At 45.9% G+C, this 15,311-nt stretch overlaps 1 protein-coding gene across 1 annotated transcript; it reads right to left on the reverse strand.

The window, feature by feature from the left end:
• Positions 1–10,107: 10,107 nt before the first annotated feature.
• Positions 10,108–14,847, reverse strand: LOC125539622. The gene is made up of 3 exons (XM_048703118.1): positions 13,786–14,847; positions 12,666–12,806; positions 10,108–11,125 (listed from the first exon to the last, which is right to left on the reverse strand). Exons 1-3 carry the CDS (start codon positions 14,451–14,453, stop codon positions 10,393–10,395), a joined length of 1,542 nt encoding a protein of 513 aa, XP_048559075.1. The 5' UTR covers positions 14,454–14,847; the 3' UTR covers positions 10,108–10,392.
• Positions 14,848–15,311: the final 464 nt, after the last annotated feature.

Raw genomic sequence — 15,311 nt, forward strand, 5'->3', positions numbered from 1 at the left:
TTGAAGTTTTTGGTTCATGGTTCTTCGGCGTCGGTAGTCGTACACATATCGTAGAGGAACTTGGTCTTGCGAAGAGGTACTTGACGGTAGTGGTACTTGACGCGTTCGAGGGTCGTCATGTCATGGTACTTGGCAAAATCCTCGGAGAAGGTGCTTGACGGTCCGGGTACGGGTCTTGGCGTGTTGTTCTTGCCAATCCAAAACCCAGCGAGACGAAAGGACCTCAGGCGGGCAGCAGCAAGGAGGCGATGGCGCACACACTGGACATGGGGGCAGGGCGAGGAGAAGGCGCACGGCTCAGTGACGAGGAGGACCAGCGGGTCCAGGGGTGGAGGTGACGGTGCTGGGGCATGGGAGGCCGCTTCCAGCACGGACGAGGCAAGGAGGAGGAGGCGCTGGCCTTGCCGAGGCCAGCAGCAGGCCGCGTCAGGACAGGAGGCTGACGAAGTCCTAGGGCGGCGCGGTGGACTGGGAGTAGAGGAAGGGGTCCGGTGAGTCCCGAGGGCGCAGGCGGGACTTGGCGGCGAGACTGGAGCCATGCGGGTGGCGGGGCGGCGACGTGCGCTGCCGAAGACGGGGATCGAGCGTGCGGCTCCTGCGTGCGGGATCGAGCGAGAGGCTCTCGCTCCTCTCTGGCGCACGAGCAGGGGAAGGAGACGAGGCAGTGAGGGAGATCGAGCAGGAGGTGGGCAGCGAGCGAGAGAAGGATCGAGCACAGGGCTCTCCTGGCTCGATGCGATCGAGAGAAGGACGAGGGAGGCTGGCGGCGGCAGGGAACGAGGAGGAGATGCGATCGGGAGAGGGTAGTGAGGGGAGAGGCTGGGCCTAGGGTTAGGTGGGAAATGGCTGGGCCTTAGGAAAAAAAAGATGGGCCACCCTGGTGCAGCTCTTACTCTCTCCTCTAAACTCATTTTCTGTTTAGATAATAACCAGAAGTTACAAGAAAAGATCAGGGAGTTAGGAGAAGAGTTTAGCTGAGATAAAATTATCCGTGGAACCCTAGAATTGTGGGCTATTTTAATAAAATGCTTTGGCAAACTTTAGAGATAGGAAAAAATAATCCAAATTTGAATTAATTTCAAACTGAACCATTTTTGAACCCCACCAAACCAAACCCAAAAGAGATAAAATTTGACACGGAGGTGGTATGCATGGGGTATGATTTATAGAGAAAAGGTGAACATTTTTATGCGATAGAAAAATGTCACCTGCAATGGATGGTTGAATTTGAAAGAAAGAAGCTAGTGATAGGGTTTCAACTTGATGGGGGATTTGGTGGCAAGAGAAAGATGTAATTGTGTTTGGTTGATTCCATAAGAATGGAATATTGATTATAGCTCCCTAATAATAATGGGAGTATATGTTCTAAAGAGAAATCACCATTGTGAATATCCCTCGATTTAAATGGACCGAAGATCCATACGATTTATTTATTTGAGTTAAGAAAAAGAAAAATGACATGATGGTATGATGACACGATGCAATGCTGAATGTAAAGAACCAAACAACTCACACGACGAAACCCGGAAACCCTGGAAGGCACCTGAATCTCCGGTCTTGGGGCGTCACAGTATCAACTTTAGCCATTATGCTCTGCCATGTATAAGAAGCCTTCTTTTTCAACTGAACATTCATAAGATCATCCTCAGGATAATATTTTGCTTCGAGAATTAATGCACACAAGGAGTCAGGGTTATCAATGAGGCGCCATGCCTGTTTTGCTAGCAGTGCAAGGTTAAAACAATGAATATCCCGGAAACCCATACCTCCTTTTTTTCTTAGGTATACACACTTTCCACCATGCAAACCAATGCATTCTTTTGTGTGATGCATCATCACCCCACCAAAAACGAGATTTCGCATCCGTGATTCCTTTGCAAATTTTCTTAGAAATTTTAAAGACCGACATCGCATAATTTGGTATGGCATGTGCAACAGATTTAAGAATCACTTCCTTACCTCCTGAAGACAAACTCTTTTTTCTTTCCATCCTGTGAGCCTCACGATCAACTGATCATTCAAGTATTAAAACTATCACTTTTATCCAAACCTAGGGTGGTAGGCAATCCCAAGTATTTATCATTATTTCACAAAAAAAGTATTTATCATTAATAGCCTCCGTCATGATATTGAGTATGGAGCAAACCTGAGCCTTCATATTCACTTTTGTACTTGGGCTGAAGAAAATACTCGATTTATCCACACTGACTAGTTGTCCTGATGCCCCACAATATAAGTCTAGGAGGGAGACAAATAGCAATTTGCGCATTGGCCCTCGTCAGTATTAGAGAATCATCAGCAAACAAAATATTTTTATCACAGCGTTCGCAGTTTGTATATCCAAGAGCTACATTTTGAAAGTTAATGAACCAACAGATCACATGCGAGCCAAATGTATGGACTACAAAGCCTGTTAGCTCAACTGCAAATCACAACCCACAGACGACAGTTGGTAGACGCTGGGCCTGCGAGTACCTACGTGTGCACTGGTCCTCCCCGATTCCCTACTCGCTGCAGCACGCCTGATCTACTGTTACTTCGGTCTTCAGGGAACACACGGGCCGTGTGTGGAAAAGAACAAGTATTTTATTGTCTCTCTCCTGCTTCCCTCACATTAATATTTTTGTCTCCCACACCACACGAATAGGAAAAGAAAAACATTTGGTAGGAGAAATTACCGTCTAGACTACGTGTGTTTTTATTTTTTTGAGAAAAAGTCTAGAGTACGTACATAACGGAGCATAACGCGCAGTCAGTCAGTTGGTAGACACTGGGCCAGTGGGCTTCAATTCTTTTATTATGCGTATATCTTCACTGGGCCTCCCCGGTTCCCCCTCAACTGTGAGAGGCCTGATCTACCATTTGGTCTTTAGGGAACACACGGGCCGTGTATGTAAAAGAACAAGTATTATATTGTCTCTCTGTTTCAGCTTCCCTCCCATCAATAATTTTGTCTCCCCGATCGATTCCACACGCACCGCACGAATAGGAAAAGAACAAACATTTGGCATCAGCGATTAAATCATGCTCGCTGGCAAAAAGAAGTAGCAGCACTCGACCAGTAGGAAAAGGGACACCATCACGTTAGAGATGCTGCCAGAAAAACAAAAATGCCGCCTGCGGTGTGGGCTCTCCTCGCAGGCCCAGGGCCCTTAAATTTTGTTGTTCTCGCGACCCGCTGCAAAAGCCTCTCTGCAAATGCCATCATGCAGGCATGAGACATGCATGCGGGTGCATGCATGCGTCCTGAACATCCGTGCCGGCGCCCTGTTGCTCGGCGAGTCCATTCAATTCTTGGCATCAATTGAGGATGCAGCTGGCTGAGTGGCTGTGCGTACGTAGCAGTGCCCGACGTACACAAGCCACTGCTGATCTCGCGTGTAGCCGCTGTGTGTGACTGGGTCACTGGGGCGAGATCCATGAGGATGACGAGCGTACCGGGTCACTAGTGAGTGTGCGTAGCGGTGGTTATCGGACGCGGACAGGGTATGCCCCAGCGCGCGTAAATGCCAAATTATTTGATCCATCAGAGCTCAATCACACTCCCACGTACACCATTGCGGCTGTTGTTACTCGAATCGCGTGCTGCTACAGAAGCTCCACCCACGGCAATGGCGGCACGGACACCGGTGTGGGTAGGCCGCCCCGGGACGGCCGGGGGCGATCACTGTATTTGATCGGCTGGCTGGCGCCGTCCGATCTTGATGAAGCGGGCGAGATGTTGACACCGGATGACGGATCCTCAGATGCAGATGCTGCGCGCTGTGCTGCTGTAGTGCTGTTGCACGCGGGGCGCAGGGCATTAATCCAACAAGCAGCAGGATTATGATCGACAGTACGGTAGTAGCTTGTCACCTAACATCCCATATGACTTGACTTGATGCAATGCGCCAGATGTCCAGATCGAGTGAGATTCTTTCAAATGATTAATGCGATGCTCTGTCCATTAGTAGCGCATTATCTTGTTATTATCCAGAATATAACCTTTTTTTTCTCATGCATTCGCAGATATCTCCTGTTCATTTGCTTTAGCCGTGAAACTATGTAGGCTGCAACTATTTTAATTAACTAATGCGTTGGTCAGGTTTGGAACATGAGACCTCTTATATCTTTGAAACAATATCAAATTCACGCTCCAGTCAGCCCATTTAAATGTCCGAACCAATGAAGAGAGGTGGACAATATTGAAACCTAACCCGGTTGCCAACTAGTGTTGCGAGGTGGCGAGGAAGCCGGGCTAGTGGGCAACGGTTAGCAAGTCAACAAAGAATCAGTAGATCAAGGTGGCGATAAGGAGGGTTTACCATGGTGTGATAGAGGAGGCGGAGGCACCATCGTCGTGATGTAAGAGGAGGGTCGGACCAGCATCAGGCCAGGGTGAGAAGTTTGGTTGTGGTGGTGGGCAATGGTAATTCATGATGATGAGAATGATAAGATTGGTATTGGAGTATGCGAAGACACATTTTTGGTAGAATGGGTGTTAGGGTTGTGAGAGATCGGTGAAAGATATACAAGGCAACGTTACCCCCTCAATTATCCCGTGAGTTCACTACTTAACATCAAACTTCAATACTAGTCAGAAGCTCCATATCCAAAAACAACTTACTTTAGCCCATCTACGAAACCCTGGGCGAATTTCCTATAGGTTCCAATCATTTTTTTTCATGATATAATGTTCCATGCACAAAATAGTTGTGTCATCAACATTCCGTTTTGGGTAAATATATAAATAATACTTTAGAACAAGAAATTAACAAAAAAAATGATGAAATGTGACATTATTCTAGAAATTGTGATGATCTTAACATGTAGGGGAGATCTTAACTTGTTAATATCGTTCAAACATCGGTAAAAGGGTAAAAAGTAGGAAATATAATGTGGAAAATAAAAAATGTATATAAGGACATATCTAGACTCATTTGTTTTCTAAGATTGTTTTTTTATTTCTCTATGTGTTCAGTTCTTTGTTGTTCTTACTTTTATGATTTTTTATACTATTTATTTATGAATTATATTATTATTTTTATACCTTTCTTAACAACTCATATGTTCTCCAAGTTTTTATTTTTATTTTTTTATACTGCTCCTAATTTAATTTTTCTTTTTAAGTTTTCTCAAGAAAATGGACGTGCCCATAAGACTATTATAATTTGTGTGAAAATTTGTAAAAATAAAATGAAATAGGCACCTATGTCATGTCCGCCAAAATGACCTTAATTTGAGAAGGGTGTAATGAATTTTCATTGGAAATTAAAATCAAGATATAACTAGGAAGGATAATATATATTTATATGCACTTATTGGTGATCTCTAAGACCTCTTTGATTCACATGATTTCAAATATACAGGAATAGTGAAAGCACATGAATAAGATAGAACTGCATGTGCAAAACCAAAGGATTGTAAAATAACACGAATTAACAGAATTGTGTGTTTGAGTCGCATGTATAAAAGACACAAGAATGCAAAAATACATAGTCAAATTAAGACTTTCTTTAACACAATATAGACGCAGGCGCTCATACATATACACATACATTCATCCCTACGAACAAACACACACACACATATCCTACCCCTATGAGCACCTCTGACAGACTGAATCGGCACATCATCTTGAGATTAACAAAGTTGCCACACACGCATTCGTATTCGACAGGAACATCTCCTAGTGGACGCACATCGTCGGAAGACCTGAAATAAATCCAGGAAAATGCGAGCACAATCATGAACTCTCGTGGACTGGAGATACCTCTGTGCTCCAAACCATCTAACCACATGTTGGTAAGACTATAACACATGCAAAAGTAAGATTTGTTGGTATTGCATTTCTTATGGTCATTGCCTTGTTCTTTGTACACAGGAAACTAAAAAAGAGGCTTGAGTGGATTGTCAAATTCCTTTGTTTTTTCCATGAAACCCAAATCAAAGGAAAGTTCCTCCATTTTTCCTACAACCCACTCATTTGAATCAAATGGATTAATAGTGTTACTATAGGATACTTTTGTATTCCTACATTTTCCTCCACTATTCCTATGAATCAAAGACGCTAAGGCCAACTCTAGCCGACCCCTAAAAGGTCGGCACGTAGCTGATCCCCTAAACCAGATAACGGAGTAAAAAACACTCCAGCTCCTATCTGGCGCCTAAATATGTTCGGCTGCGGCCGCTGGAGTAAATTTTCTTACCTCTCACGCGCCTTCCCACACCCACTGCCTCTTCGCCAGCGCACCTCCCGACGACGGTCCGCCGCCCCTGCCGCTACCTCGTAGCCTCCTTTGGCCCTCGCCGTTGTTCTCCGGCCGTCGTTGTCGCCGGAATCAGGGTGAATCACCGTCGTCGCCTTAACTGATTCGTTGGATTGCTCTCGAATCTTTTTCCTCATTGGCGGCTGCCGCATCTGACCGTGGTTATGCACCATTGCAGGTCATTCCCACCCGTCACCCCCTGCTGGTTTGGCCTAAACATCGCCGGTTGGTCCACCACCACCACCTGGCAAGTATTCGACGATTTTCCTAGGTGAGTTTTGGCATATGGGTGTTTGGCCAATGCATTAGATGACTATGTTCGCATTGGTGAAGACACAATCTTGGAGGCCATTCGAAGGTTCACTAAAGCGGTTATGAATGTTTTTTGGACCAGAGTATTTGAGGGCTTCCAACGCGGAAGACACCTAGAGTCCAATGGCAGAGGGTGATTTAAGAGGATAGCCAGGGATGCTTGGGTCACTTGATTATATGCACTAGACCTGGAAGAACTGTCCTGCAGGGTGGAAAGGTCAGTACAAAGGCCATTGCAGCAATCCAACGATCATTCTTGAGGCAGTTGCAATGAAGGATCTTTGGATATGGCATTCATTATTTAGTTTCCCTAGCTCTCACAATGACTTGAATGTGCCGTCGAGATCACCACTGTTTGCTAGGCTTCTTATAGGAGATGCTCCTCCTTGCAACTATTCAGTCAATGAGCACAACTACTCAATGGGTTACTACCTTCCGGATGACATCTATCCCCCATGGGCCACATAGTTAAACAATTCTGCTCCAAAAGGTAACAAAAATATTTCACTTTTCCCAATGTCAAGAAGCGGCTGGGAAAGATGTGGAGAGAGCCTTCGGTGTGCTTCAAAAGTGCTTTACAATTGTTCATGGCCCTGCCGAGTACTAGAGCTCCAAGGTTCTATGGCAAAGCATGACTTGTATCATCATATTGCATAACATGATCATTGAAGATGAGAGAGATATGCCCGAGAACTTTCGATGCATCACTAATAGGACTCCTGTTGAGCCAGAGTACGATCCAAATAAGATCTAGGCATTCCTTGAAGGGCATCGCATGATCGAAAACTGACAAGTTCATACCCAACTCCAAGAAGATCTATTGAGCATCACTGGCAACTTCATAGCACTTACTAGTTGTGGTTGTACATGTTATTTGCTACATTTGAACCATTTGGTGTGTTTAAATTTGAATAATTCGGTTAATAAATTCTAAATCCGGTTTGTAAGCTATATTCGTGATTTCTTGAACCTTCATATTTATGTTTAGTTTCTATATGTGTGCTAATATGTGGCTACAATGTAAACTAGAATTGCATAAGTTAAAAAAACAAAATTATACTCTATTATATTTAATGGATCGGCTAGGTCCGGCCAAACGTTAGTGAAGTAAATATACTCCAGTAAACTTTACTCGGCCAGATCCTCCTCTATTTTATAGGAGATCGGCTAGAGTTGGCCTAAGTAGGATGAAAGGAAATCCTATCAGGACGGTTGGAAGCAGATGAATTAATGTGCATTTTTTTGCGACTTTGAAAGGTGCATGCATAATTCTTGATTTATTCGATGGTTCTAGAATGTAATTTATACATATACATATATCTTAGTTGTAGGTCTTTATTTCATGTCTTGTAATGGTTCAGCCGTGGTTACCTTTCTTTTTTGATAGAAAGATTGTAAGGGAACCTCTACAGTATAATTGGTGCAACAAACCCAAATTGCAAGTACCATGCCTTGAACCTGAGTGGGTGGGAAGACATCAATCTCCTACAATATAATTGTTGCAACAGACCCAAATTGTAAGTACCATGCCTTGAATCTGGGTGGGTGGCTAGGCACCAACCCCTCCCCACCATAGTATAATTGGTGCAACAAACCCAAATTACAAGTACCATGTCTTAAACCTGGGTGGGTGAGAAGGCATCAACGTGGTTACCTTTGTTCTGTACTTCTCTCAGTAATTAAGAGCAGGGACGGCGGCGGCACAGGCGAGGCACGCGACAACGACAACGACGACGATGATGGCGACGACGGAGACTACACCTGCTTCCACAGGCTTTTCGGCATGTAGACGGCGACAGCGGCGGCGGCTAGACGTAGTTTGGCGTAGTTTATGCGTAGTTCACACGTTTTCATGTTTTTTGTACAAATTTCAATGAAGTTTCGCCGAGTTTGTGCCAAAATCGCCGAGTTTTCATATATTTGTACGGAACATCGCCGAACCCGGAGCGACCTATGGGCCGACGATTGGGAACAAAGTCACCCCCATGCGCCAATCTAGCGCTGGCTCGCCCCCAGGCGGCTCTTTTTCGGCGCCCTGGGGGGCCGAACGATTGGAGATGCTCTAACAAAAATGGTTGTGTGGATCACAATAATGCAGATGCAAAGGTTTAACCTCCTTTTCAATAAAAAATAATCTTGTGAAGACATGGATTTGATACAAGGTGCATTTATTTATCTCCAACTCGAGATCTCTTGGTTGTAAACTTGTAATACTAGCCCCATTCCTAAAAGTAAGGCATATTTGTTTCGTTAAGACATGCATTTGACCAATTACGCCATAAATACAAAGATATATGGCATGAATCACTAGATTCGTATTTAAAAGCACTTTCTTATGTAGTGATTTTGTATCACATAAATCAAATATTAAAAAGTAATTATTGGTCAAATTCTTGTCTTAACAAAACGAAATACGCCTTATTTCATCCGAATGGAGGGAGTACCTTATCAAGTTGCTTGCACGGCCTACTTTATCCAAAATCTAAAACATGAAAAAAGTTGGGCGATGAACTTGTACTTCGAGAGACATGGCACATGGTCACCAGTCCACAACAGACAGTCATGCACTGGTATCTTTCTCGCTTTCTACACGCAAAGCATTCAGATATCAACTGTGAACACAAGGATGAGCCGATGAGCAGGGCACGTATTCAAAACCAGTGTCCCTACAAACTTGTGCAGCACTATAGATGGATGCGGAAAGGTATTAATCCTGTGGGGCAAATGAAAGCCGGTTAGATATAGTATGTGCTACATAAGCACCCTGTACCAAAGTGCACACATACTCCCTGCATGCCCATGCATATGCGCACAGTACACGTATGTTGATGCGAGAATGCAGCCAGCAAGCTAGGGCATATGCAGGTGCTAGTTTATGTACGTAGTATACTCCTGCACCAGTAGTTTTAAGTATCATATCACATGTACTGATATATTATGCATGTACGACGTATGCATACGCACTGCCGGTACGCGCGCGCCCGTGATGAGTGGAGAGTACTATATACATATGTACAATTCAGGAGAACAGAGGAAGTAAATGCAGTACTTTTTCTTTGGCGCAGCGCAGAGACAAAAATATGTACTACCGTTCCAGTCGAGCTAGCGAATCCAACATATGCCCTCATCTTGCAAGCAAGAGGCCAGCTAGTGTTCCCTCCCCTATTTTGATTCAGATTCTCATCGGCGCGCGAGACATGTACTGTTCTGCCATCTGAGCTGGAGTGAGAGAGAGAGAGAGAGAGAGAGAGAGAGAGAGAGTTGCTTTTTACCTGTGGTCATGGTGGTGCACACCTAAATGGCATAGCCGCATAGCGCTTCCGTTGCAACGCTAGCGCATGCCCCAGATTTCTTTCTGTCATGCTCACATCCCCTCCGAGGGCGTGGGTCTCCTACTCATCCATCTATCACACTCATCACGGCCCACATTGATCTCTCCTCTTGTCCAAACACTTTCAACATCGTTAAATAGTACATACTACTTGTTCTGTTAGATATATAACCATAATAAACGACACTCTTAGCTAGAAACACACACAAGCGCAGATGAAGAGGACAGTATCGAGAGATAGATGATCCTCATCGCATGCATAAGTACAAGTTGGCACAAACCTAAGGCCGTTCATATCCTAGACTTTGAACAAAAAATCAATCTCTCTCACAAGCAATAATAAGAAGAAGCAGAGAACAAACATAAGAAAAGTAACAAAGTAGAAGAAAAACAAGTCTCATCTTTCTTCCTTGCTGACCTTGTGGTAGTTAATCTTCAAGGTTATTTAGCTGGAGATCTCATGTGTGTGTAACCGTATGCGTAAACCCTGCCTCAAGTAATTTAGCCTCTCTTCCCTTGCTCAAACGTGCTCCCTGCGGTGCTAGAAGTAGTGGACCAATCTAGCATGTCGAACGGATCCAGCTCCTTGGCCACCGCCTTCTCCTGGCCACCATGATCGCCGGCACCACCGCTTGGCCTGGCTTCCATGTACTCCTTGGAGAAGATGAGACTCATGGGGTCTGACTCCAGCTCGGCGAGGTCGGCGAAGTCAGCAAAGAAGTCCTCGTGGTGCTGGCCGGACCCCGGTATCATAGGCCTGTAGCTCTCGCTGAACACGTGGTCCATGAGCTCACGGTGGTCGACCTGATGCAGTACTCCTGCCACAGTGTCCATGGCTCTCTGGTCTCTCGCCTGCGCTTCCGACGATGATCCAGCCAACGTCTCCTCCTTCACGACCACGGGAGAAGTGCTGGTCGTGGTAGTGACTGTGCTGGTGGTCGTCGTCGCCGTCGTTGTCGCTGCGGCCCGGTGATCCTTTCTCTCCTCCTTGACGTTTTGATTCTGTGGCTGCTTTTCGTTGTGCGAGCTCTTGGAACCTGAGCCGCTGCCGCCACCACCGCCGTTCTTGCCGTGGTGAGAACGGGTGGAGCCGGCGAGCGCGTTGCGCTGGGTCGGCCATGGGTGGTTGTGCTCGGAGGTGTAGGTGATGACAAGCATGTTGGGGTCAGTCCTGCTGCGCTCCACCTGCTTTCGTGCTGAACACCCTTTCGAGCTGCTGCATCTGTAGTACCCTCTATTCATTGAAATCAACAAGAACTTTGGTTAGACTCGATCGTCTCATCATGTACCTTCATCATTTGCTTCAGAACTTTAGATATTGTATAGCAGTACTGCATGTACTAACACTAGGCCTCCTTAACTAGTGCTGTGCGCCTGCGCCAACTTTATTTTGCTAAGCCAGAATGTACGTAGTAAGTCCACTCCGTGTAGTACTAGTGTCTGGTTTTTCATAAGCAAATGTAGTAACAATGCTGCGTGCTGTCTGCTAGCTACCAAAATCTCCTGGGCATTACAAAAATTTGGGCTAAAAAAGGCCAGATTCTTTTTTTATATGTGCTTATGTAAAAATACGAATGAAATGTAAACTAAAATTTGATGCCTTTGTGAATGGGTCTGTCTAATCTTAATTTTCTTTTGTTTTAATCGATTAGGAAAAGTGCAACTTGTTCAGGGAAAAATGCACTTTCTTTTAGAGTGGTTTTTCTACTCCCAGGTGCACGGCACATTGGAAAAACACTATGAAACAAAATCCAAAATTCCAAAATTTTGCGACATCAAACATCATCAAATGTATGAGGGCTTGCAAAATTTCGTCAACAAAAAACATTCGAGGAACTCTCGACAGGAAAAAAAAATCACAGTCCAATGTTTTGTGCACTATTTGAGCAGTGATTTTGCCTTTTTGTCGAGAGCTCCTCGAATATTATTTGTTGATGAAATTTTGCAAGCACTTCATAAATTTGATCATGTTTGATGTCACAAAAGTTCAGAAATTTTGGATGCTGTTTTCAATAGTTTTAGGCACCACACCTTTCCGGCTTTTGAATTGGCTGATACTTAATATAAGAAAACCTCAGTCGATTGAGACCTAAACTGTTTGTAGATTTATGACAGCTCCTTAAAATTGGTATTAATTATTTACGAAAGATGAGTATATCACATGTATGAGAATTTGCAAGGAGGCCTTAAACTCAATCTAGCCAGTGGTGGGCCACTTGTTATTGAAAATCGAAGTAGAAAGAATTTTCATTTCTATTCAAAGTGGCATGGCATGCTTAAATTATATGTGCCAAACAAGAATAAGTGAATATCACTCATATTCAACTACATCTATCTTGGTAGATACAATGGCACAAATTATTTCTCTGTTATCTGTGATGTGTGCACCCCCAAAATGACATTTCTAAAGAAGGGGGAACTATATATGCATGACCGAGGGTTGATTTTCTAGCTAGATAGGTACCCATTTGTTTATCTTCCAATTAATTTCAGCGCGCGAGTTCATGCATCGATCATGCAGACACAATATGGAGCTGAGGAATTATATAATGTTGGACCATGCGTGTAACCAAGATTATTTATTCTTATCACATCAGAAGCTTCATCCTCAATTAAGCACCCGAACTTCGATGCAATGCTAGAAATGTTTTTTTAATTAGATGAAAATATGTCAACGACTTGTAATGCCTAGAAGCACCATGCTTATGCATCGATCCAATATAACCAAATTATTTTGTTAATTAATTAGTAATTCATGTAGTATATGTACATACCTTGGGTGAGGAGAGCCCTTAATAGGCTTCTGGCCGTACTTCCTCCATGCCCAGAGATCAGAAGGAACCACCTCCCCGGTTGGTCTTGAACCCGCCGTTGTCGGTGCCGGAATGCACACCACCTTCCTTGCCTGGTTCTTTCTGTGCACATAGACCAATGGGGCAAGTTATCACTGATTACATAGATAGAAATATCACAACAAACGGGATAAATATCACAACAAACACCACAAAATAGATATCAAAAGTTAATAAGAACACGCAATGTTGCATCACTACAAGTTTTTTCGATAAAGGATGAATTTTATTGACTCAAAATGAAGCATCAAGAGATGCAAACAGGATGAGCACACACCCGGCCTCTGCATATAGTTAGGATGCACATAGCCAACACCAACACACACACACAAAAAAACACCGACAAATAGCAAAGTCATATAAGACCAAAGCTATGCGTATAGGCGAGGAAAAAAAACCCAAAGCGATCATAAATAGATATCAAAAGTTAATAAGAACACGCGATGTTGCATCACTACAAGTAAATACAGACATTTCAAAACAAACAAAAATTAGAAGACATTTCAAAGTAAGTAAATACTAGTAAATCTAATGAAAACTTTGCAGCCAACTAAAAAGCACACTAGCGCGATTGCTTAGGGTTTCAAAAGCCGAGCTTCTCGGCCGTGAGGTACAGAAAAGTGGCTAGGTCTAGATGCACATGACATGACCTCGATCGCACAGAGGCATTGCTTGGCAATTCAGAAATATTCGCGCCGATCACCATCACTATCACCATGTGGCTACGGAGACTCTTGTGCCTAAAACTTCGAGCTCCAGGCACTACTCACAATCTTGCCGATTAATTCTGGTCACATCCCGAGAAATCCTCGGAACTTCCTCACCTCGCTCTAATGATCTCTTCATGGTGAAGTGAAGAACACGGAAAGAAGAAGGGCGAATTAAAGAGCAGAAGAAAAAAAGGGCGAGCGCGCGAAGAAATTTCCCTTCGAAATCTACTACTACTGTATGCAGGTATGCATGCAACGCGACGATGATTTCTAGCTTGGATCGGTCCAGATCTAGCTCTATCCGGTGGCGATATGTATTGCCGGGTTCCAACCTGCGCTTGATCCCGCTGTTGTTGTTGCGCGGCGACGACATCTGCATGCCGCCGATAGCGGCGTCGATGGCGCACCCGGCCGCCTGCCCGGGCGTGATGCCGAGCTTCACCATGTCGCCCGCGGTCATGGCCGGGTACGGGCGTATCGCTATGGGCGACAGCGACGACTGCATCAGCCTCGGCCCCATCCCACCACCGATTCCCGCCGGCATCATCTGCATCCCCCTCGGCAAGAGCGGCTTCCTGCTCATGTCGAACATCTGGCCACCGCCTCCGCCTCCGCCTCCGCCTCCGCCTCCGCCTCCTACGCAACCGTTGACGCCGCCGCCGGGGCCCGCTTCGAAGCCGATTTTGGCCATGGCATCCGGCATGCCTTCCAGGAATTCGGGGCCGCCCGACGAATAGTCGCTGCTGAACGGGTCCCCGAGCCCCGCGAAAGGGTCGCCGAAGACGTCGCCGCCGGTCCCCGGTGACGCCGACGGCGGCGCAGGCGGGAACAGCATCGGCTGGTCCGCGGGCTGCAGCTGCCACTCGGCGGCCGTGGACGGGAGGCTGGTGCCGTCGCCGTCGTTATTGCCCGGCATGGCGCCGCCGGCCCGCACGATGTCTGTGAGGTCCCCGCCGCCGGCCTGGTCGCCCTCCATCCTCTGGAGGAAGTAGTCGCACATGGCTGGCGAGCGCGCAAGCTAGCTAGGGTTCTCTACTCCTTGCGCGGCCCGCCGATCTCTCTTCCTCTATAGTGGATGCTCGCCGCAAGCAAGCAAGCAAGAGCAAGAGCTTCAAGAGCTTCACCGCCAACCGCTCAATAATTTCCTAGCATGCTCTTCCACACCAAGGATCGACCGAATCGTGGCAAGCCGATTGAGCTAGCTATATACTATGATATAGGTGTCGCTGGAGACGCGGGCTGGCCCGATCTGCTTGGAGAATGAAGGTAGCAATCATTCAAGCGAGCAGCAAGCAGCAAGCTAGCAAGTTTATTTGGTGTTATTTGCGGGCGGGGGCTGCAGAAAAGGAGGTAGGGTGGAGGGGAAGCAGGATGTGATGTGAGAGGGATGATGGGCTAACCGGCTACTCCTCCTAGCTAGCTAGGCAGCTAGTAGCGGCCAAGGAAAAAGGGAACTATCTTTTCTTTACACCAAGCAAGCGAGGCTAGAAGCAGATCGAAATGGAGATGGATGGATGGGTAACTTGAGTTGGCTTCCAAAGAGGACAATAAAGAAGTATGTGAGGGCAGACGAGATCAGGGGGCACAGGAGGGCGAGAGCGATGTCCGGATTATTTTTCTGTGGACGGGGGGAAGGAGGGGTGATGTGCGTGCACACGGGAACGGGAAGCCGATGGACGGGTGGATGGACGGACGCTGACTTTCTCCGGGGCGGGGGAGCGAGGTGTGCGAGCCCCGTACGCAAGGCGGCATGGCCGCGGCGGGTGCTTGTCGCGCGGTAAATAACGTGGCTTTTGCTTTTGCATGCATGCATGCATGGTGAAAACTCAGACTGGGGGCGCCGGATGCCCAGCGCTGC

This window comes from Triticum urartu, chromosome 2, assembly GCF_003073215.2.
Source record: "Triticum urartu cultivar G1812 chromosome 2, Tu2.1, whole genome shotgun sequence".
Taxonomy (NCBI): domain Eukaryota; kingdom Viridiplantae; phylum Streptophyta; class Magnoliopsida; order Poales; family Poaceae; genus Triticum; species Triticum urartu.

What these genes read in the sequence shown, in the direction of transcription:
- LOC125539622 (XM_048703118.1), bottom strand. Translation starts at nt 14,453, where the DNA reads ATGTGCGACTACTTCCTCCAGAGGATGGAGGGCGACCAGGCCGGCGGC. An exon ending in AACAGCGGGATCAAGCGCAG is followed by an intron (nt 12,807 to 13,785) that starts GTTGGAACCCGG and finishes CTATGTGCACAG; the next exon opens with AAAGAACCAGGCAAGGAAGG. An exon ending in AAGGGCTCTCCTCACCCAAG is followed by an intron (nt 11,126 to 12,665) that starts GTATGTACATAT and finishes TTCAATGAATAG; the next exon opens with AGGGTACTACAGATGCAGCA.